At 46.3% G+C, this 22,297-nt stretch overlaps 2 protein-coding genes across 5 annotated transcripts in view; both read right to left on the bottom strand.

The window, feature by feature from the left end:
- The window catches only part of AMPD1 (adenosine monophosphate deaminase 1), a 21,747-nt gene extending 7,881 nt beyond the window's left edge, over positions 1–13,866 (bottom strand). The window contains exons 1-14 of one of the 3 annotated variants that reach the window (XM_026077288.1): positions 6,761–13,866; positions 5,790–5,955; positions 4,672–4,834; positions 4,225–4,444; positions 3,873–4,002; positions 3,406–3,600; positions 3,045–3,176; positions 2,783–2,946; positions 2,523–2,649; positions 1,907–2,070; positions 1,395–1,515; positions 764–937; positions 467–577; positions 49–276 (exon numbers count right to left, since the gene is read on the bottom strand). In XM_026077288.1, coding sequence (XP_025933073.1) covers positions 121–276; positions 467–577; positions 764–937; positions 1,395–1,515; positions 1,907–2,070; positions 2,523–2,649; positions 2,783–2,946; positions 3,045–3,176; positions 3,406–3,600; positions 3,873–4,002; positions 4,225–4,444; positions 4,672–4,834; positions 5,790–5,955; positions 6,761–6,933 — 2,196 coding nt within the window. In that variant the 5' untranslated portion in view covers positions 6,934–13,866 and the 3' untranslated portion in view covers positions 49–120. Of the gene's footprint in view, positions 1–48; positions 277–466; positions 578–763; positions 938–1,394; positions 1,516–1,906; positions 2,071–2,522; positions 2,650–2,782; positions 2,947–3,044; positions 3,177–3,405; positions 3,601–3,872; positions 4,003–4,224; positions 4,445–4,671; positions 4,835–5,789; positions 5,956–6,760 lie in introns of those variants that run through there. The other 2 variants (XM_026077289.1, XM_026077290.1) reach the window with 2 other exon arrangements.
- Positions 13,867–17,629: 3,763 nt separating this feature from the next.
- On the bottom strand, positions 17,630–22,297 carry NRAS (NRAS proto-oncogene, GTPase). 2 transcript variants are annotated; one of them, XM_026077291.1, is made up of 5 exons: positions 22,065–22,289; positions 20,982–21,160; positions 20,358–20,517; positions 19,376–19,499; positions 17,630–18,704 (listed from the first exon to the last, which is right to left on the bottom strand). In XM_026077291.1, exons 1-4 carry the CDS (start codon positions 22,173–22,175, stop codon positions 19,380–19,382), a joined length of 570 nt encoding a protein of 189 aa, XP_025933076.1. In that variant the 5' UTR covers positions 22,176–22,289; the 3' UTR covers positions 17,630–18,704; positions 19,376–19,379. The 2 variants fall into 2 exon arrangements, with proteins under 2 accessions (XP_025933076.1, XP_025933077.1); XM_026077292.1 differs by lacking the exon at positions 17,630–18,704 and having other exon boundaries at positions 19,382–19,576; positions 22,065–22,297.

Here is a 22,297-nt window from a genome sequence, read left to right as displayed (position 1 = left end):
ACCGGGCGGCTCGGGGACGCGGTTTTACTACGCCGCGGCTCCGGTCGCGGCGCGGCCCCGGGGCGGCACAGCCCGCCGCCGGCCCCGGGCCCAGCAGGTGTCCCCTCGCCCCGCGCGCTCCTAGTCGTGTTTCAGGCCCTCGGCGATGAGGTTGAGCTCGTAGCACCAGGTCTCGTAGCGATAGGCCATGCGGATCTGGGCCACGTTCGTCTTGCGGATGTCGTTGCCCTGCGGCCCTTCCGCCTGGTAGTTCTCTCCCAGGAACGTGGCTTTTTCCTAGCAGAAACAAGACCGGTTGCGCCCAGGCACAGGCTCCCCCACCAGCAGCACCCGAGGCCACTGCCCCAGGCGGCGTAGAGAAGCCCCTCCTGGCCTCAGGCACGCAGCTGTGGCAGCGCCGGGGCGGCAGAGCCCAGTCCCGACCGCTGCCCAGCCCGACCCCACTTCCCGCCCGGCGCACGCCTACCTCGTGGGAGAGCCCGCACTGCAGAACGCTGTTCCTGGCGATCTCGCACATGTCACAGGTGCTGAGCTTGAAGACCTGAGCAGCAATGGCGTACTCCTCCATGAGGGGCTCCTGCTGGCGCAGCAGGCGTTAGCGGAGGGGACTTGGTGCACCACGTGTTGCCTGCACTGCCTGTGCAGCCTGTGCTGCTGCAGGGGCTGGCCCAACATCACCCGGTGCACTGAACCCGCTGCAAATGCTGCCCAAAAACAAAGCCCAGATGCTCCTGGCCCCAGGAGGCCATGCCCCATGCCATACCTTGGTGTAATGGAACTGCATAGGGTCATCAGTAGAAAGGGACACCATGAGACCCTTCTGGTGGAATTCAGGCAATGGGTTCTTTGCATACTCCAGGAAGAGGCTGTTATTGCTGAGTGGGGACATAGCGATGGGAATTTGGGCAAGGAAGTACAGATACTGCAACACTGGGCTCTGCAAAGGAGAGCAGAGCTGTCAGGTTAGGGATAAAGCTGCTGTGCCCTCCACCTCTCCAGGGGCTGAAATCAGCCCAGTCCCCAGCTCTGGTGCACAGAGCTCCTATCCAGCAAGAAAAGGGACAGGCAGGCTACTGGTCCTTCAGGGCCCACATGGAGCATGAGAAGCCAAGAAAATTCAAATCTGTATGATTTGGGACCTCAGCTGGCTCCAATGATCAAGCCCTACCCAAGGATAGGTCTGTCAGGCTGAAACTTTGGGAAATCTGGACACATTTCCCAGCTATAGCACCAGACATGCCTAAGGAAACCCAGGGAATCATGTAACATCCGCCTGTCAATGTCAGTCTAAAGCAAAGGCACAAGTAACTGTCAGCTCCAGTGGAGGCTGGCTGTGGACATGTTCTCCTCCTCTGCCACTCCTGGGCTGCTCTGTGGCAGGCTATTCCACTCACCTTCTTGAGGTTGAGGCCATGGGAGATATTATCTGCTGTCATGAAGGCTGCAAGAAGGTGTGTGACAGCCCCAGCTTCCCCACAGTGTGGTCGGAAGAGGAAAGTGTTCATACCACGCTGCCTAGGCACATGGAAGAGGGACTCAGAGCAGGCAAGCAACAGAGATACATGGCATGCAATTCAAGATCCCCCAAGCTTCAAGTCCTGCTCCACCCCTACCAGTGGGTCTTCAAAGAACCCAGCTTGACCCTAGGGGCATATTACTTGTGTTCTTTTCTCCCTTATGCATGCTATCTCTGCAGTCCTAAGGCATTCACTCCAATCCATCACACTTCTTCCTGAGGAGTATTTGGAAATTGCTCTGGGACATGAAGCTCCAAGCCACCTTTGTGGCAGAGCAAGGAGGGCCCCAGTTCTTCCACACCAACAATCAAACAGCCAAGACAACTTGCAAGGCAGTCCCCTCTTCCGCCACCTGTAAGGCAGGTCCCTGAGAAGATCCTGGGCCTCACCTGCGTAGGTTGTTAAGCACCAGGATGTTGGCATACATATAGTACACATAGTAGGTGTAGGATGGGTTCTTCTCACAGGTCCACTGCTCTGGCTTTGGACTTTTGGTGGAGAACATGTGTCCACTGTGCCTGGATTCATCATCCACGCTGTCAAAGCCAGTGATCTGCTTGGCACAGCAACAGAAAAAAGCTGTGTCTCAAAGCTCCCCACCTCAACATCCTCAGGTAGGCTGGCTCACCCTACCCAACACAGCTCTCCATAGTCTGGCCATAGCCTGTACCCCTACCTCATCCAGAAGCAGAGTCAGGGCCAAGAAGGCAGTCTTTGCTCCTTGGGAAACCCCGAGCAGGGCAGACAACTCTACCAGCAGATAGGAATAAAGTTCACACCAAACTACCTCTCCAGGAGGTAAGTGGACAGCATCTCTCACAGCCCCACAGCAGCCCAGCTCACAGAACTTTCCTCCTCTGGACAGCTTCCCCCCTCCCAGAACGTGGCAGTAGGGCCACAAGCCCACCTCTGACATTTCCCATGTCAGAGCAACACCATGAGTTGTGTGCAAACAGGAACGTCACTGCTCACCATACCCTGACCGCATCATCAGGTGACACTCACGTGACGTAGAAAGACACTCAGTTCTTTGTGGGCTTGAGGATTGACAGTTGCCTCAAACACAGGAACAAAGATATTTTCCAGCATTTTCCCAAAGTGTGGGAGGAAGTTCTTAGACCTGAACACATCACTGTGGACAGAGACAGGAATTAGCCACTAGCAGAGTAACAATGCGGCCCACTTTCCCCATAACCCCTTCAGGGCAAAAAATCAGGCACAGCATACTATAAGGGACAGTGCTCTCCCAGACCCACAGCACATACTAAATCCTGGGTATCTGGATCATCCACTTCATGTTGGGGGAATAGACACGATGTTTGTTGAACCAGCTGGCCAGCCTGGACCACTCCTCAGCTGAGCACCCATAGATTGAGAGTCGAGGCTCTGTGTGCTGGTACTTGGCATCCTCCAGATCAGAGCCAACCTCCTGCAAACCAAGAGAGCAGGCAGTTGCATGGAGATCTTCCAGGCCCTGGGGCACAACAGTCCCACAGCTGAGCTGCTCCCTCCTCCTTATATTCTCACCTTGATGATGGTAGCAAAGTACTCGCCATTGATAGCATTCTCTGTCTTAAGATAGAGGTCACGCAGCTCGCTTGCACCCACGGGGTTGTACTTGGCATTGAACTTGTCAAAGCGCTGAAATGTCTGCCGCCCCTGGAGTGCAGATGTTCAGGGACAAACACTGCAAATGAACACTAGGTCCAAGGGTAGCAGCTGGACGGGGACTGATCCAAACACTCCAGAAGGGGAAAGACAGGAGCTGCTACACTCTGCCACAAACACCAACATGGGCAATGTGCCCAGAGAGGGGAAGAGCCATGCCTAGAGGGGGTGGATGAGGGTGACCCAAGATTGGTTTTACAGTAGGTGCCCTACCACTTACAGCATGGACATCCAGGGAATCCACTGTCAGGTCATAGGGATGCAGACCGAGCTGCTGGAAAAGCTGTTTCAGAGTGAGCTGCTTGCCCTTGGCATCATAAACTACCCGGTCAGCATCCACACGATATGACTTCTTGATGAAGCGCAGAAGGTGCTTCTGGTTCATGCAGGCTGCAGCATGGATGTGTGTGTCTACCTGAGAAGCCAGAGGAATAACCGTACAGCTTCGAGATGGAATGCTTTGGTGTCAAAGGGAAACCAACCAACCCCTTGGGTGAGCCCACCTGAATGGTGGTGGGGATCATGCCCCAGCATGGGCACAGGCCAAAAGCAGCCCAGACACCCCCTTCCCATAAGCAGGAATGGTGAAGGTGCCACATGAATCTAACACCCACATGTCCCACAGCAGGGCAGACACCAAGACAGCTTGGCTCCAGAGTTGCCAGAGCTGTGAGCCCTGCCATTTACCTTCCGGCAGTTATAGAAGTCTCGGTGGGGGTTGTTCTTCAGCTCTTTCATTTCCTCCATCTCATTCAGCATCTCATGCACCTGGAACTTGGATGAGAGGAACTTCAGGCGCCGGTGAGTGTAGGTCTTACTAATAAAAGCAAAGGGCAGAACAGCGACTGGGCACCTTACCTCTCACTGAGGCACAGGGCCAGTCACACGTGGGAATGCAGCTTTCACATGAGGCAAAGGAGCTCATGCTGCCCTCCCCCCAGAAAGAGAAGAGGGCAACCCTGATTTCCCCAGGTCCTCCCTCTGCCAGGTCAGGCAGGCTTGTTCAGCTGCATCCAGCAGCACAGGGTTGGGCACTTACACAGGTCCCTGCGCAATCAGGGCCAAGAGGAAGTTCATGTCATCAATGAAGTGCTCAAGGCTGGGGTAAGGAAGGTCCTTTGGCTCGTTTCTGTCAGCTGCTGCCTTATCACTGTAGATGTAAACTACTCCATCCTTCATCTGGATATGGTACCCCAGGTCTTCCTCCAGATCCTCAGTTGCAAAGGGATCTTGTCCATCCTTCACTGGTGGAGTGAACACTGGACCAAAGGGAGAGTACCATGAGGCACAGGCTGCCTGCCACGACCACACAAGCCTGCTGTGCTCCTCCACCCCAGACAGAGGGCAGGGACAGCCCTGCACTGGTGAGAGTGAAGAGGATGCCTGGGTAAGCAGCTCCCCTGCACAGCACTTTGACAATCCCTTTCTGACCCTTGTCTGCCCTGTGCTGAGGCTGGAGAAAAACCCTCCAGGTGCCTGAATGTACCTGGACCAGCGTCACTCGCCCTCCAGACCTCGCCTTCAATAGTGCGCAGGTACTGAGATGGGGTCCTGGGGAATCTCTGCACAGACTTTTCCATGTATTTCTCCCGGATGCACAGGGCACGGTACAGACCTTTGCAGACAACTTCAAAATCTTCAACTGTCACCTGCAAGAGGGTTGTTGCTGAATGCAGCCACCACAACTGGAACCTAGCCACCTGAGACCCTGGCAGACCAGGATGCAGAGATACAGCTCTGCTTACAGTGAGATATATACCTCACTATCCCCTCCCTCCCACTGCTTTGGCTGAGCAGGGCAAAGAGGGGATGATGGGCCAAGTCCTGCCCAAGGCAGAGAGAAGTTCCTGAAGCCAGAACAAATGAATCCCAGCTGTCATCCCCCCCTTACATTTCCCACCTCAAGCTGTAGTTGGCAGCGAAATGGAAGCCAGGCCAGGCCAGAACACGAGGAACTATTTTTGGAGTCCAGGCTGAAACTGAAGCAGGACCAACAACATACACGGACCCAGTACGTCAGGAATTTTTGATTTATTGCACAGACAAGTGTTTTGGGCAGCCCAGAGAGGTCAGATTGGGGCAGCATGGGAGAATACCATGCAGCATTGCAGCTAGCTACAGTCGCAGCAAAAGGAAGGTGCCTCCATGTGAAGGGAGTTCCAGCTTCCCCTAATTGCTCCTCTGCCATGCAGCATCTCACAAGCAGCATAAACACAACAGGCTGTGGAAGAGGAAAGGAGGGGGAGGAGGAGCCAACATAGGATGTGCAGGTTTCAGACAGACATGGTGGTGTGCAGGCAGGAACAGGCAGTGACAGAATGAGCACAACCCACTCTGCCTTCTCCTCCCCTCTGCCTGGTTCAGAGAACCCCTGGAAAGCATGCAGCATCCCAGAGACTCCTGCCAAGGCATTCAGTTTGCATTCCTCCATAGATGCAGCAGGGCACCATCAGATGCCTGGGAGGTGCAGACTGAGCTGGGAGACACAGCTTTCCCCACTGTGCCGGGTGCAGACTGGTGAAACCGGGCCCTAGTGAAGGATAGGCAGGGACTACATGAGGTGGGAGTCAGCATGGGGAAGCGTACAGCCACACTAGTACCTACCCCAGAGGCATAATCCCCTGTGATCTGTACCCGCTGAAAGTCAGGCACAGTCTGGTACAGGGGGGAGGTGGAGATGACCTCATCAATAGTGGACAGTCTGGTCATGGACTTCTGAGCCACAGGGACAGCCAGTGCAATTGTCTTCAGGCGGAGCAGGCGCTTCTTCCTGCCAGGCAGGAAAGCCTCAGGCAAACAGCCCTGCCCCCCTGGCCACATGCAGGGACCATGGGGTGCTTACCATGGCCGCATCCCAATTCTGCACAACACGGCTTGTCTCACCAGTGCTTTCGGAGCACCTTGAAAGCCTGGGCTACTCCCCAGACATGTCGGGGACTGCTGAACACATACTAAAACCAACCTGTTAGCCTAAGTTACTCAGTGCCAGGCTGCGCACGGTGCCTGCTTTGGTCTGTGCAGCATTGACCCCACTGTCTGGACATTTCATACTCCTCAGCCCTTGCTGCCCTGCCGCTGCAGGGCTAGACACAAATCCCTTTCCCCATGTGGAGTCAGGACTTACCAAGGGAGACAACAAAGGCAAAAGGAACTAAACCCAGCACACTGAGGAGCAGTGTTAAACTGGTTCCAAGAACAGTGGGGACAGGCACAGCCAAGAGCAGAGGCCACAGAAGAAAAAGTAGCCACAGACTTTCAAGCATGGTCTTTGGAAGTCACATCTTTCCAGAGGAATAACTCTACGTCTCCCTCGCCAACAACCCTGTGGCCATTGTAGTGCTGATGTCCAGGTAGGCAAGGACTGTCTTTGTGTGGGGACCGTGGGAACAGCTGGAGAGGAACCCCTGAAGCACCCAACAGATGCCCTGGGACTACCAAGGATTTAACCCATTTTGTGTGTGGCGAGCTGTTTTCACAGGCCCTGAATTACGTTCGCCCCACTTTCTTCCAGATCTGGCTGGGGATGAGCAGACACTGCTACTCTCTTTCCCACCACTGCCCTGGTTGTTGCTCACCACTTCTCCGCTGTGGCAGAACTCTCCTGATGCATCATGTGCACTCTCATTTCCTGGCGCGAGATAGGGCAGATCTCTTCCACATCAAAAGGTGAGATCTCCTGCCTGATCTCCTCATCTTTCACCTCTGAGGCAAAGACCTTCTGTGCGAAGGACCGCATTGCCTCATCCATCTCTGCAAGGAAAAAGTGCAGGGTCACACAGGCACCTGGCTCCCAGCCACCCAAAGAGGAAGGTGCCCCTTACACCCAGCTTAGAGCTCAGCTGTCATTTCCTTATGACACCTCCATCTCCACTCTGCCTGGAAGACCCTGAGCACCCTCCAACCTTTGAAACAAGCTTACAGGGTCTGTGCTGCACACAGTGGGCTAGGAACATGCTTAGATGCCCCCAGCACACCACAGAGGTTGAGCACAGCCCACAGTCCAAGAGGAGCACAGAGGCACAGAAAAGAGCAAGCACTTAGGAAGGGCACTTATGAGAGCATCATTGAGGGTAGAGGGGAAAGATTGGCAGAGCCCTTCCAGCTCCACGAAATCCAAGACCCTCTTGTTCCACAAGCCACCCAGGCAGGATGAAGACAGAGGTGGAAATGAAAAGATGCTACAAGGCCTGCCCCCCATCCCCTCAAAACACCAACCATGCAGTGTATGACAGCAAGCTGTACTGGGTCAGAGCCTTGTTGTTACTGCCCGCCAACTTGCTGCCCAAGGAGAATGGACTGGAACAGGTACTGGGCTCCAAGGGTTTTCCCAGCATACAGCTCCTACAGAGGTAGCATTTCAGCTCCACCCTGACCATAGATGGGCTGTAAGTCACTTTGGCATACTGATCTGAGCATCTCACAGCAAGATAAAACTGCTGTCATGCTAGGTGCATAAGAAGAGGGGTTTCTGCAGCTCCTGCAGGGAAGTCAGGTTGCTCTAGAGACTGGGAGGCAAGGCTTTGGACAGAATTTGCAGAGGTGTCCCCTGAAGCTTCCAGATACTGATGTGCCAACAGGATGCAGAGCAGTGGCAAGCCAGCTGTCAGCTAAAGCACCGAGCTTCTGCCATCACAATGCAGCTGAAGATCTCCTGGAAGGGAGCCAGCATATGGCCTAGAACCCTCTCAGCTCATCACATCCAGCATGCTGCAAAGGTGCCAACATGACTCCACAAAAGCCTCCAGGAACTCAAGGCTGTCTGGAGTTACAGGGAGAAGGGGAAAGGGCATTGTTAAAAGCCCATGCAATGCCAGCAAAATACCATAAAACAAGAATCCAAGGGCTCTTTTGGGAACCTCTCCTGGAAGTGCACATTTGCATAGCAGCTTATGGGCACTAACTGAGCGGGTAGGTGGCAGCTTAGCATGAAACATAGTGAGGACTGATGCTGAGAGATGGACACATGGGACTACACCATTGACATGTCAGGCAGGACATGGTCAGCAGATAAGGAACAAAGCGGAAAAGACTGACATGCACAACAGCAGCATGCTAGACCTGGAAAGCATTTTCAGCACTGAACCTAGCCAATTTACGTTCCCACAGGGTCTTGAGGGAAGAAAAAGCAACAGTCTATCCCTGTAGCCCTGAACTTGCAGTTCCAAGGTCCTAGCTGTGGGTTAGGGGGGAAGCATAGCACTAGGGCTTCCTTCTCCCACAGCTGAAGCAAAGGGACTTGTGCTGAGCTGTAAACACATGGTAAAATTCTGGCACTAGGTCCATTTCTCAGCAGTGCAACATCCCAAAATTAGAATTTCAGTAACACAAGTTGCCTGCTGTTGGAAAGCTGCTGTATCATCGATAGACACCAACCCATTCTTACAAGAGAAAATGCAGCTCTTTTCACTGTCGCATTATTGACCACTGTTAGGGACTTGGGATGACAGATGCCTCTGTAAAAATGTTTGCTGCTGACACATAAGGCCTCAGCAAGCATGAAGTAAGATGACAAGGCATCATACTGGGGGCTCCAGCCTGAATAAAGGAGAGGAAGCATTGTATCTGTCCCCTGATGGATTGAATCCACTAGGAATGGGGCGTATCCAAAAGAAGTTACTTTAGGGTGGACCTCTGTAAAAATAAATAAATATAAATAAAGCAAAACAAGTGTGAGGGAAATCGCAGAATGTTTTTCCTCCTTCCATAGAGGAAGGAACTCTCCTAAACAAGGCTCATCTCCTAAACAGGAGCTCCAGGGTGCTAGGACAATATTTAAGAAATAGCAGCTTCATATATCAAAAGACCTAAAGGCTGGCACCACTCCATGAAACAGTGAGGGGCACAGTTGGCACTGCTGAGAAATAGCATCTTCCTGAACTGCTGAAAGATCATTTCTGGCATTTGAATTCAGTATTCATTTGCAAACTAAGTATTTCAGAAATGCCTGGTTTGACCTTTCATCTCTGTAGTGGACGAAAATTACACTCATGAAGGTCAACAAACTCCGCCTAATGTTGTAGGGCCAGGCTTCAATGCTAGCTTCACTTATCAGGACATTGTCTATCACAACACACAGAACCTAAACACATTTGTATCAGCGCTATTGGGTGCTGATGTTCTTCAGGGCTCTGAAATAGCAGTCACGTGCCCCTCTGTGAGGCCTGGCTGGCCTTCCTCCTGATGCCCCGCTTGTGTTCCCCATGCCCTGAGGTGCAGCACACCACAGCTCCTAAGCTCAGCCAGGCTGACTAGAAATGCCTGAAATCCCTCTGACCCCTTCTACAATGATTTAGTGATATCATGATACTGAAAGGGGAACAATTTTTTTTTTCAGTACAAGCAGAACACAAGATTTAAATGATACTGCCATTTCTTTGCTGCACCCTCTAAAAATGTCTCTGAGTAGGAAGAGAAACCCTCGAAGACCCAGCTAAGTCCCCTAGACTGCAAAGATACTGCACCATTAAAGTCTCAGGACAGGCTTGTTAGCCTGCAGACTCTATGGCTCCTTGCTTCACTTCTGGCTTTCAGACCTACCTGGAATTTTCACCCGCGACATCTTTGCAGCAAGTTTGCAGAGCCCCAGGTAACACCCTACCACAACAGGACACAAGCAGCCGACTGACCACACAGCAGCCTACAACCAATTTCATTGCTTTCCCTTCCCTGTAACCAGACTCTATTGCTCTAAAAGAAGGGAGGTCAACCATAGGACTATTTAAAGCGCATCCAAAAGCATTTGCAGTGAAACAGGTGAAGCCAGGGCTCGAGTTTAACTTTTTCTTTCCCCTCCCCAAGTTAGGCTTTCCTTTCATATTCAGTGAAGTTTCACCTGTTGTCTGGACAGATTACCATGTCCAGGAGCAATTATTTTTCTAAAGAGACTGTAGAAGTCAGTCTTTTAAGAGACACTAAAACTGATGTCTTATGCACGGGACCAATAGTTTAAAGGAAATCTCGAGGCACAGGGCTGATGTTTTAATCAGAACAGGAGCTGCGGGCCAAAAGGCTAAGTAAAAATGGTGAGCTCCCACCAATCAGTGTCCTATTCAGAGAAAGCTTTAACTGAGAGAAGGATCTAACTGAAAGACTGGATTTTAGCTACAAGAGCTGCACAGATGTCCTCACATCTTCCCAGCTGAATGAAACAAAAAAAAAAAAAAAAAAAAAAAATCAGGAAGTACAGGGAGTTATAAGGTATGATTTTGTTCCTGAGCTTGTCAGGAACTGCTTTTATTAAACTTTGAATTGCAGCAAAGTGATTTTCAGTTAGCTGGCAAGCCTAGGTGTTACATAACTCTGTGTGGTAAACCATAAGCATGGCATATCTTGCAGTGACCAGCATTTAGCACAAACCAAGGTACAGCAGGAAACCCTCCTCTAAGCTCCACAAGGTGTCTTGGTTCTGGCAGGGCAGGGTATCACTTTGGGAAATGCCTCCTAATGCCTGGTGTTAAGCAGATTCTCTCTAGCATACAGGCAATGAAGACTGCACCCAGTCCTTGAGAATCTCTTCAGCCCTCGTTCAGATCTCTCACATGGAGCTGGAAAACAGTTCCTGTCTGAAGAAAACAGTCTGGATTTGTACTGCCCTGCGTGTCACCACAGCAGCCCTGAGCTTCTGACTCAGCTTCCTGGTGGGAAGCAGTGAACCTAAACTGGTCAGGAGGACACAACGGTTTTGGTTTGAAAAGGGTCTTTTCCTGTTTGTTTACACCTCGCTCCTTGATGCAGTTGGAGATAAACTGTACTGAGATCAAGTAAAGCATTCGTGGGTATATGTCAGCACAGGCCTGCTGCTGGTTTAAAAGGTGACTTTGCTTATGACAGAAGGAAACAGAATAACCAGCACCCCTGGAAAAGGCAATATGGTTTGGGATTATACATGCACGTAAGGGCTTCCTGTGCTATTATTTTGTAGGAACAGCTAAGAAAAGACCTTGTTCCAGAAGAAGACTGGAATAAGTGAAAGAGTTACTTGCATAAGAGTTAGAAATAAGGTGCAAATCACAGACTGATTTTGTCTATGGATGCACAGGAAGCCTGTGCTACAACTAATCAGTGAAGTCATGCGAGCTGAGACCTGGACCAGCATCTCCAGCTGAGATCATTTCCAAAGCACCCAAAAACTCTTTCTGAAAGATCACTATTCAGTGTATACAACTTCAAGACAGACTGGGTTACAACTAGGGCATTCTCCAGAATTCAGGGAGTTTTAGCCCCACTTCCCAGGTATTTACCAAGAATATCAATTGGTTCACCCCCCAACAAGCAGAGGTGCAGCCAACAGGCCAATGCTAGTATGCTGTTGCAGTCTTGGTCTACAGTACCTAATCTCCTCTCATGATGGTCAGCAGTCTTCAATTTCTGAATTACTCTTGTCTTTACTCTTTGCTTGCAAGTTTCCAAATCACATTATTGTTTAACTATTTCATTTAAAATCTATAAAAAAAACAGTTCCTGCTTGTTTGCTTTTCCATAGAGATTTTATTTGCCCTGAACCTTCCTGGATATAATATCAAGATCTTGGGATTCACATCTGAAACCAAAAATAACCTTTAGGGTGCAGAGGTCACCTTTTTAAACCACAGGGTCAAATTAACTGGGTTCACAGTAGAAATATGAGTAAAGGTTGAGTATGCTGTGCTAAAGTTAGAACTACAGCCTCTTTAAACTGAAGTACTGGATGCAAACATGCCACCTTCCCATTCTTTTTCAGCTGGAAACTGAGCGATTCACACCCAGAGCCTTCAGAGCGTCTCTAACAATCCCACCTTGCAACTCTGAGCTGCCTTCATTCTGCATAGGTCTAGTCAAAGAAAAAAAAAAAAAAAAGCCAAACACACCAGAAATTTGGGTAGTACAGAGTATTTAGCAGGATCTTCCTACAGTTTCCTCAGGAGACCAGCCATATCACTGGGGTAGCTGTCCAAATAGAAGCCTAGGGCAAGTTTTGCTACAAAGCAATTTCAGTTCCTGAAGAAAAGTATTAACAGATAGGGGATAACATGGAGACTCATGAGGGCACTCCTTGATGTGCTCTGCCACAGCAACTTGCACTAAAGGGAGCCTCAGCAAGTTCCTCTCCACACGCACCACTCTTAGACATCCCCTGCAGACTCCTTCAGGGCTGTCTAAATCAGTGGTTGTCAACTGATTGTTCAGATATATCAGCCTCTCTTCTGGCATGAAACAAAATTGAATAAGAGGCCTTTGATAAGATGTGAGCTGATAAGATGAGCTGGTTTTTAGGAACAGATCATTATGGATGACAATCATACCAGAGGAAAGTTTTCCTTATAAGCCAGAAGAGCCCCTGCCTTTAAGCGCCCATCTGTACTCAGATTCTGAATCTCTCCTTTTGATGCAGACAACAACTATTGCAGCTATATGATGCAAGTTCTGTACACAGAATACAACAAAGCTCTGTACATCAGGGAAAGTGGATCTTTCTGACAATGGGAGAAATGTCTTTCAATGGCAAACCTCACCTAAAAGCCATCAGTTGCAACCTCTTGGCACATGATGAGCTTAATCTACGCAGAGCAGCACCTTTTGCTTTACTGTGAGTCACCTTTTCTCAAACTGCAGCCCTGTGTCAGGCTGTGCAACAACCGCTCTTCTATGGAAACTGGTATGAGCTGGGGATACTGTCTCACAACTGGCTAGATACCTCTATGCTGCCTAGAGAGAAAAACAAGAACAAGGTGACTGTTCTGATCCCACTCACATTATTTGTGGAAATACCAAATAACATCATAACCAAACTGGACTTTCACGGACACTGAAGATGGCAAGAATAGTTGGAGTACTTGACAGTGAAGATAGATAGAGAGCTACTGCTAGGGGAAAAAAAAAAGATCCAGCAGTCTAGTCTGAACATCCCCCCTTCGCAGCTCTGGTTTTTGACACCCAGGCTAAGGGATAACACTCTATTACTTGCCATTCAAAAGAGGTGGTGCTTGCACCCTACCTTGCAGCATCTCTAGACTCCAATACTCTGAATGTGCACAGTTCATAGCAGGAACCAGCCAGTAAATACAAATAAAGGGATGTGAAAACCTCAAACTCACAAACATGACTTTTTTTTTTTTTTAAGCTTAAAAGCATTGTTCAGCACAGTAGCATTATGGTATGGTGAACTCTTCTGTTAAGAGGGGTTTATTCTTTAGCTCCTTACACAAAGAAAACAGAACAGACTCTGTGTTCCAGAAGTCTGACACAATGTATTAGAAGAAACACACTTAAGCATAGTGGTCCAACACAGCACTGCCTTACACAGGAGAAAAGCCAACATCAAATTATTTAAGACTGAACTAAATAACTTAAAAGCCTAATGGAGAGCATGATTTTGGACACAAGAAGAACTTTATAGCTGATTTCACTCCTGGAACACTGAGTAAAGAGATTTCCTCTCCCCTTTTGCTCTTGGAAAGTCCAAGGACAAAGTCAACAAAAATGTTATGAGAGATTTCATTGCAAATATAAAGACTCAACAGTAACACAAGATGCATGTGACAATACAGACTGGTATGAAACAAGCCTATAGTGCGTCTTAAAGTAGATTTCACCTGTTACTGGTGCTACAGCAAACATATATGATACAGCCATTCATGCTGCATTATAGAATCAACAATTTGAGTAAATCCAGATCCTGTCGAGAAAGCACAGATAGCACTGATAGGCTTTCTGTAAGTCAGTTGTGGATCTCTCCCTCTGATCACCACCACAAAAGAAACAACTAAAGAATTCACAGAGTTTATTCTTTAAAAAAAGTTCTGTAAGAAGCAAAATAATTTATTTAAATTCAAACAAAAAAGATACATTACTGAAAGCAAATAATTATACAAAGTAACAGCAACTTAGCCCTTGGATGCAAAGTCCAGATCCCAACACTTCCCAACAATCCTGGACATTGTACACAAACAGGCTTGAGGAGTAAAGAAGGACCAAGTAGAGAGTTAGAATATAATTCAAACTTTCATTACTCTCCCTTCCCCCATAGGCCTGAAATTGCTTGAAATCCAATTCTAAGTAATTGAACTATATGTAAAAGCAGTGATAGCTTGAGCATCGTCGTTACTTTGCAAAGCCCTACTGATGACAGCAGAACAAAATCTGAGCACCATTGTTTAAACAAGATCATGGAGTGGGGACACTAACAGGAACAAGCTACAGTGTTACACTATCTGGTTAAATAGCTGTTCTCAGCCCATAAAAACAGAAACATTTCTTTCAGCTGTTTGAACCTGTAATTTTTGAACAAGTGTTTTAACTTTTTTTAATATTTTGCCTCAGTCAGGTTATTTATGCCCGTTCTTCTTAGTCAGGATAGTGAAACTAGTCTGGCACTAACAAAGTGTTGTGTTGGTAGTTCTAAATACCAACATTCAGAATAAATCTACAAAAACACCTTTTCCAGGAACCTGTCTCATGCAAAAACTTTTGTGCTTATCTTCTAAATAATCTCTCCAAAAACTCTGGGGGTTTGGTGCTTCCAGTGCTCAGTGCTCTAGGAGTTGCCAGCAAAAAACAGGGTAACATTTGGCCAGTCATCCACAAGCAAATCCAGTGTCAAGTATTTTTAAAGAAGCCAGTTGGATTTTATACCCGAAAATCACAGCTAGCAAAGCCCTGATTAAAGTGCATCCGACTTGTTTCCAGTAAACACGCTGCTTTCCCAAGTTCAACTCAACACCATTAACAGACACTGAGTGACCTGTAAAACAGTTATTATGTAATTATACCAGGGACAGTTCTAAGAGATCAGAACAGCACTGATCAGACAAGCTGAGAGATAGCTATCTGCTGCTGTTTTAAAAGAGCATCCTGTGTGGGAGAATCATACAACAGAGAGGAGTGAAAGAAAACATGGTACATGAGAATGTATGTGTTCCTGTCGTACCTCCTGGTGTCAACACTGACATGAAGATGACTGAATCTGGAGCACCTGCAGGTGAAGACTTTGCCAACCTGATATGTGTATAATGAACCTGACTTAGCCTGAAGAAATTTAAGTCTTTTTAATGACCCCACTGACTTTGAGGTCAGGCTTGATGAAATGGCCAGAAAGGGCCCAGCTGAAAGAAATAAGGAAGATCAGAGCTGCCCGCCAAGGCAGGAGGAGACTGCACAAGTTTCCCTCCTACTCTCATCAGGCCCTGTCACAGACTGCAGCTGCAAGACCAGGTGTAGACACAAGACCTTTTCTGTTGGCACTGAAACCTCTCTGCTGTATCAGCAAACTGTCCGCTCTATGCTTCTGCTCAAACATATGTTTTCATTTATCAAAACAGCCGCATCAGATTCTGGAGTGGGAAAGAACATGGCCGCATAAACACAGGCCTCTAGTAGCAGGTCATGCCAAGTATGTGCCAGACATTTGCACCTTACTTAGAATATCTGCATTCAACCTATTGGGCTGAACTAAATGGTGAGGGTAGCACTCATCACTGCAACACCACAGAACTCCATAAAGTGTTTAGAATGTTCTGTTCATAAATCCTGACACCCAAACCCAAACCCACGAGAAGATGGCTCCTAAGACCTGACTTTTGTCCTGATGCATCATGTGATGCATATGCATTAGGTGCAGCCAATGATCTTCACCGACCATAATTACTCTTAAATGTAATGAGAGACTGAGCACAACCAATTATTTCATGCTCATTCCTGGTATGACACCCTGATTTTGTATCACTTGCTGATATGACCCTAAAATAACACAGATGAGAGTATCACCTGCACAGGGTAGCTCCGCACCATCCTAAAAGCTAATGCATTCTCCTCTACAGTTTTAATGGTGAAATACATACTGATCAACCCTTACTAGGTCTCCTTCCCTTTTAAGATTTTATGTAGCCCAAAAGAACATAGATGCATTTGCCAGCTCCCATATAAATCTGAGAATTTCCAACTTTGGGGTTATAGTTAGTACTTTTTTAATGACACCCAGAACATGCTACACAATGTAGAGAGATGATTCTTGGAAGCACTTTCACATAGTTATGATGAACCTCCAGCCAAAAGGAATATTTAATTTTCATACTTGCCCACGCAATCTTTAGACATCAAACGCCAGCTGCAAAAGATTTCCCAGGGCCATGGACACCAACCAGTCATACTCTGAACATTGGAATCCTGCCTGCCAGGAAAGAAACTCTTAATTTTCCAAAATAATCCAAAAAACATACATGAACATAGGGGTGACAAGAACTCACCATCCTGGCACACTGGGAACTCCACACTGGAGTCTTTCCAAAATGCTGAATACATGTGACCAGACACATATCCCAAAAGTTCTCTCTTAATACCCTTTCCATATGTAATTTCATTAAGTGGACAACAGTATGTCACACAACTCCCTTTAGGAACAGTCAGTCAGCCCCTGCCACAGGGCTCAAAGAATGCTTTCACAAATAACTGATCTTCTCACACAAGAAAAAACAAAACAAACAAACAAACACTGACTGCAGTTTATAGGCACGACAGCCCAAATTTCAATAGTGATGATTATGCCAAATGTTTAACTGGCAGGCATGGGATCATCTGCAAATGAACTCAATTCAGGTCACAATGCTCTCTATAATGCTGCCCACCACTATGTATGCTGCTGGTAAATCATGTTTTATGTAAAAATATTTTAATTCACATCTGTGTCATATCAGTCAAGGCTAAAATAACTTAAGAAAATATGTATTAGGAGTATCAAGGGTAAAAAGGTGATATAGCTTGATACCCTGCACTCCAAGAAGAGGATTACAAATGTAAATAGTGAAGGAAGCAATATTAAAAGGAACAAATCTCTCAATATTTACTGATTTCTAATTTCCATTAGAAACTGAAAACTCCAGATTGTTGGTGTCAGATTCATACATCTTAAACTGAAATTAAGCCTTCGGCAATTTCCACACTCCTGCTGGGTTGGCAGACTGGCCCAATACACCCCCTGTTGCCTCCAGACTCATTACTCCCCCATACCCAAGCACTGCTCTGTCAGACGGTAAGGAGAATTTGCCTTTGCTGTAGAATGCACTGTTTGAGGCCACAGGACAGAATCCAGTATCAGTGGCACACAGACTAGGGAACGACATATACTCCAAGAAACACCACACTGTAACAGTGACCACACTTGTATGTCCCAATTATATGAGGTGACAGTGTTTTGTTCTAGGAAGAACTCATAAGACTTATGCAATAATTCTCTTGTACTTTGAGGCTGTTAGAACAAGCCCCGGATTCCCATCAGTGTATCATACACTTATGTATTCATCACTGAACTCACTCCTTCCTCGTTTTGCAAGGATGCTGCAACCAGAACCAGCTCAGTTTTCTGCCCTCCTCCCCTTAGCCTGAACATACCAAGTCCGTGGCAACGACTACACCAATTACAGTAAACCTGAAATCCCAGACTCCTTCCCTGACAAGGAGACTCTCCAACTACATTTTACAGAAAACCATTGTGAAGAGACTATATTTAAAGTCTGGTGATATGACAAAATAATTCAGAAAAAAATAATTGGCAAGTTAAGGACAGAGTTGAACAACAGTTGTCCAAATGAACTAACCTTCAGTTACCAGATTAGCTATTGAGAAGCTGCCCAGAAACATTGACAGTCAATGTTAAAATGAACAGCTGGCTAATTTGGTCCAACTTGGAAGAGGAAGAAATCCGAATGCTGTAGAAAAAACAATATAGAATATATACAATTCCACATACAAAGAGAGTCAAAAATGGATGCAGTACATTGTCCTCCCTTGTTCAAGAGTCTTACAAACTGAATTTTCCAGCCTACAAATTCCTGCTGTGGCATCCTGTTGTGCAAAGAGATCATCCACATTCTTCTCAAGGCTTGACTGCTTAAGACAATAAGCTTCCAAAAAATCCCAGTCCTTGGGGTTTCCCTTAGCCTGACAGGACAGGGTACAATTCCAGATCTTCTTAGCAAACAGGCACTTAAATAGCAAAGATATCTCATTTTTATTACAGAAAATAGAGGAGTAGGTAAGTGGCACTCTTGGACAATGCAGATGTTGCAGATATGCTGTGTGGGTGTACAGACAGCAGATACTAATCCAATACATGACAGAGGCATTCATAATTGTAAAACCATCTCTGATATTACCTGCCAAGAATTTTTAGGGCCACTTCTCAGACAGCACTGCAAATCTGAATCCAATACAACGGGGACAAAAATCACGTCTAGCTTTTACTCTAGAGGTAAAGTGTCATCTTTTTCACAGCATTTAGTCTCTAAAATTCACTTTTCTCGTGACTGGTTTTCTTCTTGAACAAACCCAGATAAATCAGAAAAGAATCCCAGTGCATCAAGAGATGTGACTGCTCTATTAACTGAGCAGAGAGGTATATGCCAGAGATGTTCTCTTCAGATGGAGCACAGAAAAGGACCTTGCACTAATGAACTGGTACCAAAATACTGCAGGGCATCATCATGAGACGCAATACAGTGGCATCAAGATTCGTCCATCAGCTACATCCTAACCAGGTGTTCTTGGCATCTGGAACAGAAAGGCATCTCTAATTAGCTGCTGTACAACTTTGTGATGGATGTGTGGTACAACAATGTAGTACAAGTCCTGGACTGGTCTGTTTTTTACAGTGATGAGCAACACGTTTTAAGTAATAGTTGAAAAACTCACTCAGTTGGGACATTCATAAATTTCACCACTAGCTTTATGTTACTTGGTACATCTTTGAACACTGAATGTTCCAGAAGAACAGTTCAAAATAAGCCGTGTAGATGTCAATCAATCATCAGTAAACAGTGACCACAGAATTATGCACACTCTTTCTACTTCAGGTTATTCTTGTGTACAAGACAGAAATTACACATGCTTCAAATACAGAGGGAAAAAAAACAAAACAAAAAAACCCCCAGGTTTCTCAAAGGAAAGAGGCACTGACAAGAACAATACAGAGAATTATACAATTATGAATAGAAATGCACAGGCTACAGCCAAAAGGTTGCTGTGAATAGACTTTCCTTTTCTTATGCTTTGCTCTCTACTGATCAAAAAAAAAAAAAGTAATTAACTGTAGAATCTAAACGTCTGGGATATCAATAGGCTGTACAATAGGAAAACCTATAGCAGCCAGTATTTCTAAGCCATGCTTATTAACAACTTAAAGACATGCAGACAAGAAACCGAAAACTTAATTCATAGCTCACCTTATCACATCACGATACAAGACAATCCCATACAGCCTTGATTCCCATCTTCGCTGCTGTTGAGCTTTTTCATCCGGTACTGCCGGATCTCTCTCACCAGTGTGTAAAAAGCATCTTCCACACCCTGAATGCAAATGATCCAGGTAAAGTATTTCCTTTCCTGACTCCTTTGAGATCACTGTTCTTTCCATCACAGGATCCCTTAATGTATTTAAAACACATACTTTTACAGGAAGAGTAGTAGCCAACTTATCCCACAGTTCATCAGAGCAGAGAACTAGCACCTATGTCCAAACCTCTCCGCTTACATTCTTAACTCTTCCTCTGAAGCAAATATCCAGGGTAACAATCATTAAAAGAGACAAGGCTAACTGTAACCATAGAGAAATCCTGTGCAGGAAACAAGCTGCTACTTGCCATATCTCCATTTTAGAATTCCATTTTTTGGCTACTGCTTAACAATTGTACTTTTCCTGTTTCGTTCCACATTAACATAGGTAGAACACAGGCTGACTAGACAGGCCCACAGATTCAATACAATTCTGAAGAAGTCCTTCAGTTAAATCTCAAGATTGTTCTGTAAACAATCTCATAATTGGCCTTCAATAAAAAGCCAAGAAAACTGGACAGGTCTGGCATGGCTAACTGCACAGTCTAACTGTTTCTCAGCAAGAGCAGATGAAGCTCTCTTTGTCACACAAACATCACCTACTTTAAAAAAAAGTATACATCTCTCTCTCTTCCTCTCTCTCTCTCCCTCCCTCTCTGTGCAAGACTGAAGTCATTTGTATACTGATGCAGTCCAGAGATAAAAACAGAACTCCTACAAACTACAAGTAAGTGGGGAAATCAAAAGCTAAAACTGGAAATGGATTTAAAAGTGCTTACTTCTACAGGTAAGAAAAAAGTATACAGGAAAGAGTTTGACAATTCTGCATTTACAGCACAGGAAGAAGTCAAACCAAGAATGGAAGCATCTTACCTGTCTTGTTTTAGCAGATGTCTCTATGAAGGGGATTCCATAGCTTTTTGCTAATTCTTGAGCCTGCTTTGTGTCTACTGTTCTTGTGGGTAAATCACACTTATTCCCTACTAGCACCATTGGCACATCATCTGAGTCTTTCACTCTCTTTATCTGTTCTCTTAAAAAAAAAAAAAAATTGTTAGGAACTATCTTCTACATTTAAAAGCTGGTTTAGTTCAGTATCTCGAGAACTCTGTACTACAGAAGTACATATCAGGGCTGGACAGGACCTTGGAGGTTCTAACATCCAACAGTACTTTTTATAGCTAGCATACTCCATCATCAAGTCCATGAACAAGCCCACTTTGATGTGCTTTCCCCTTCCTACCAACTTTCTTATGTCTCCTTTTCTGTATGCTCTGAAGAATAAATAGCATTTGATTAAGACAACAAGCTGGATAGTTGTTCCATTCTCCAGTGACTAATTATGTGTAGATTCAGAACACAGAAAGCTTGGAAAACTTTCCAAAAAAGTGGGAAATTTAACATTTTTCTAGCATTTAGTCTTCACTGGGTTTAAAGGCTAACATACTTGATGCTTCTCCAGTCATTTCTCCCTAGTGGTAAAGAACTAGATCATACCTGTAAAGGTTAATATCAGCAAATGATTTACTATTGTTAATAGCAAAAACACAGAGGAATCCTTCCCCAGTTCTCATGTATTGGTCACGCATGGCGCTATACTCTTCCTGTCCAGCAGTGTCCAGAATGTCTAACAAACACGTTTCTCCATCAATAACAACCTGCTTTCTATATGAATCCTGCAAAAACACATGAGAATTTTAGATTAGAAAAAGTTTGCACTACTTCTTTCAATAGCAGGCAGTATCAGGAAAAATTAAAAAGAGTATGATTCAGAAGAGCTTTTCTATTTTTTTTCTCCTCCAATGCAAAAAGCATCAATAACTAACATTAAAAGCACTTAAGATTTTACTCTAAAAATTGCACACCCTTTCTTGCAAAAAAAAAATTATCCTTAGTTATCCTTCATAAGAAATTCCTCAAGTGATGGACAGAGAGAATAATTTATAAATACCCTCACTACAACAGAAACTAAAATCTAAGTAACACTGTAATAAAGTGACCTTTTTTGTTGCTGTTGTTAGCTGCCTGCACTCTGCTTTGGAAACAAAAGTAGGACAGGCAGAGAATCTTTGAAGGGGCTTTTCCAGAACTCCTGATCCTGCGCACACTGATCTCACATCTTGATCTTTAAGCACAAAGTCAGCTATTGTACCTAGCTCCTTATTATTTATATACTTAACTCATATAAACAAGGGCAGAAACAAATATAGGTTCTGTCACACCTGTTCAGTACTGTCATAGAAGTGTTTTTAAATACCACTCCTGAAAACAATTGGATGTTTTACAACTAAGGCTAACAAAACTAGCACTTTAAGTGAACACATTTACACCACAAGGGGGGAAAAAAAAAAAAAAGCTGAATCATTGCCTAACTACAAACATGACAACATCTGGTTTGAGTAATCTGCCCAAGTGTGTGTGGTAAGCCGAACACAGCTGTAGTAACCCCAGTGAAGGTGCTCAGGTCCCAGCCCTTGCTTTCGGTTTGGGCCGAGTTGAGTTTTTGAGGGGTCAGGGTCAGGGTCCCGTCAGAGTGCCGGTCATGCAGCGCTCCCAACAGGGCAGCGCCTCCTGCCTCACCTCGATGGTGGGGTCGTACTCGTCCACGAAGTGGTTCTGGATGAGCTGGATGGTCAGCGCGCTCTTGCCCACGCCGCCGGCTCCCACCACCACCAGCTTGTACTCGGTCATGGCCCCGGGCGCGGCCGCTGGGCGGTTCGGGGCGCTGCCCCCCCTCCGCCGCCGCTGCCTCCCGCGCCCGCCAACGCGCAACACCCCTCCGAGCGGCCGCCTTCCGGCTTCCGGCCCCAGCA

Source organism: Apteryx rowi, unplaced genomic scaffold, assembly GCF_003343035.1.
Source record: "Apteryx rowi isolate R43461 unplaced genomic scaffold, aptRow1 scaffold_45, whole genome shotgun sequence".
Taxonomy (NCBI): Eukaryota; Metazoa; Chordata; class Aves; order Apterygiformes; family Apterygidae; genus Apteryx; species Apteryx rowi.
The sequence above is the reverse complement of the archived record's forward strand: the minus strand, read 5'-3'. Positions and strand labels throughout refer to the sequence as shown.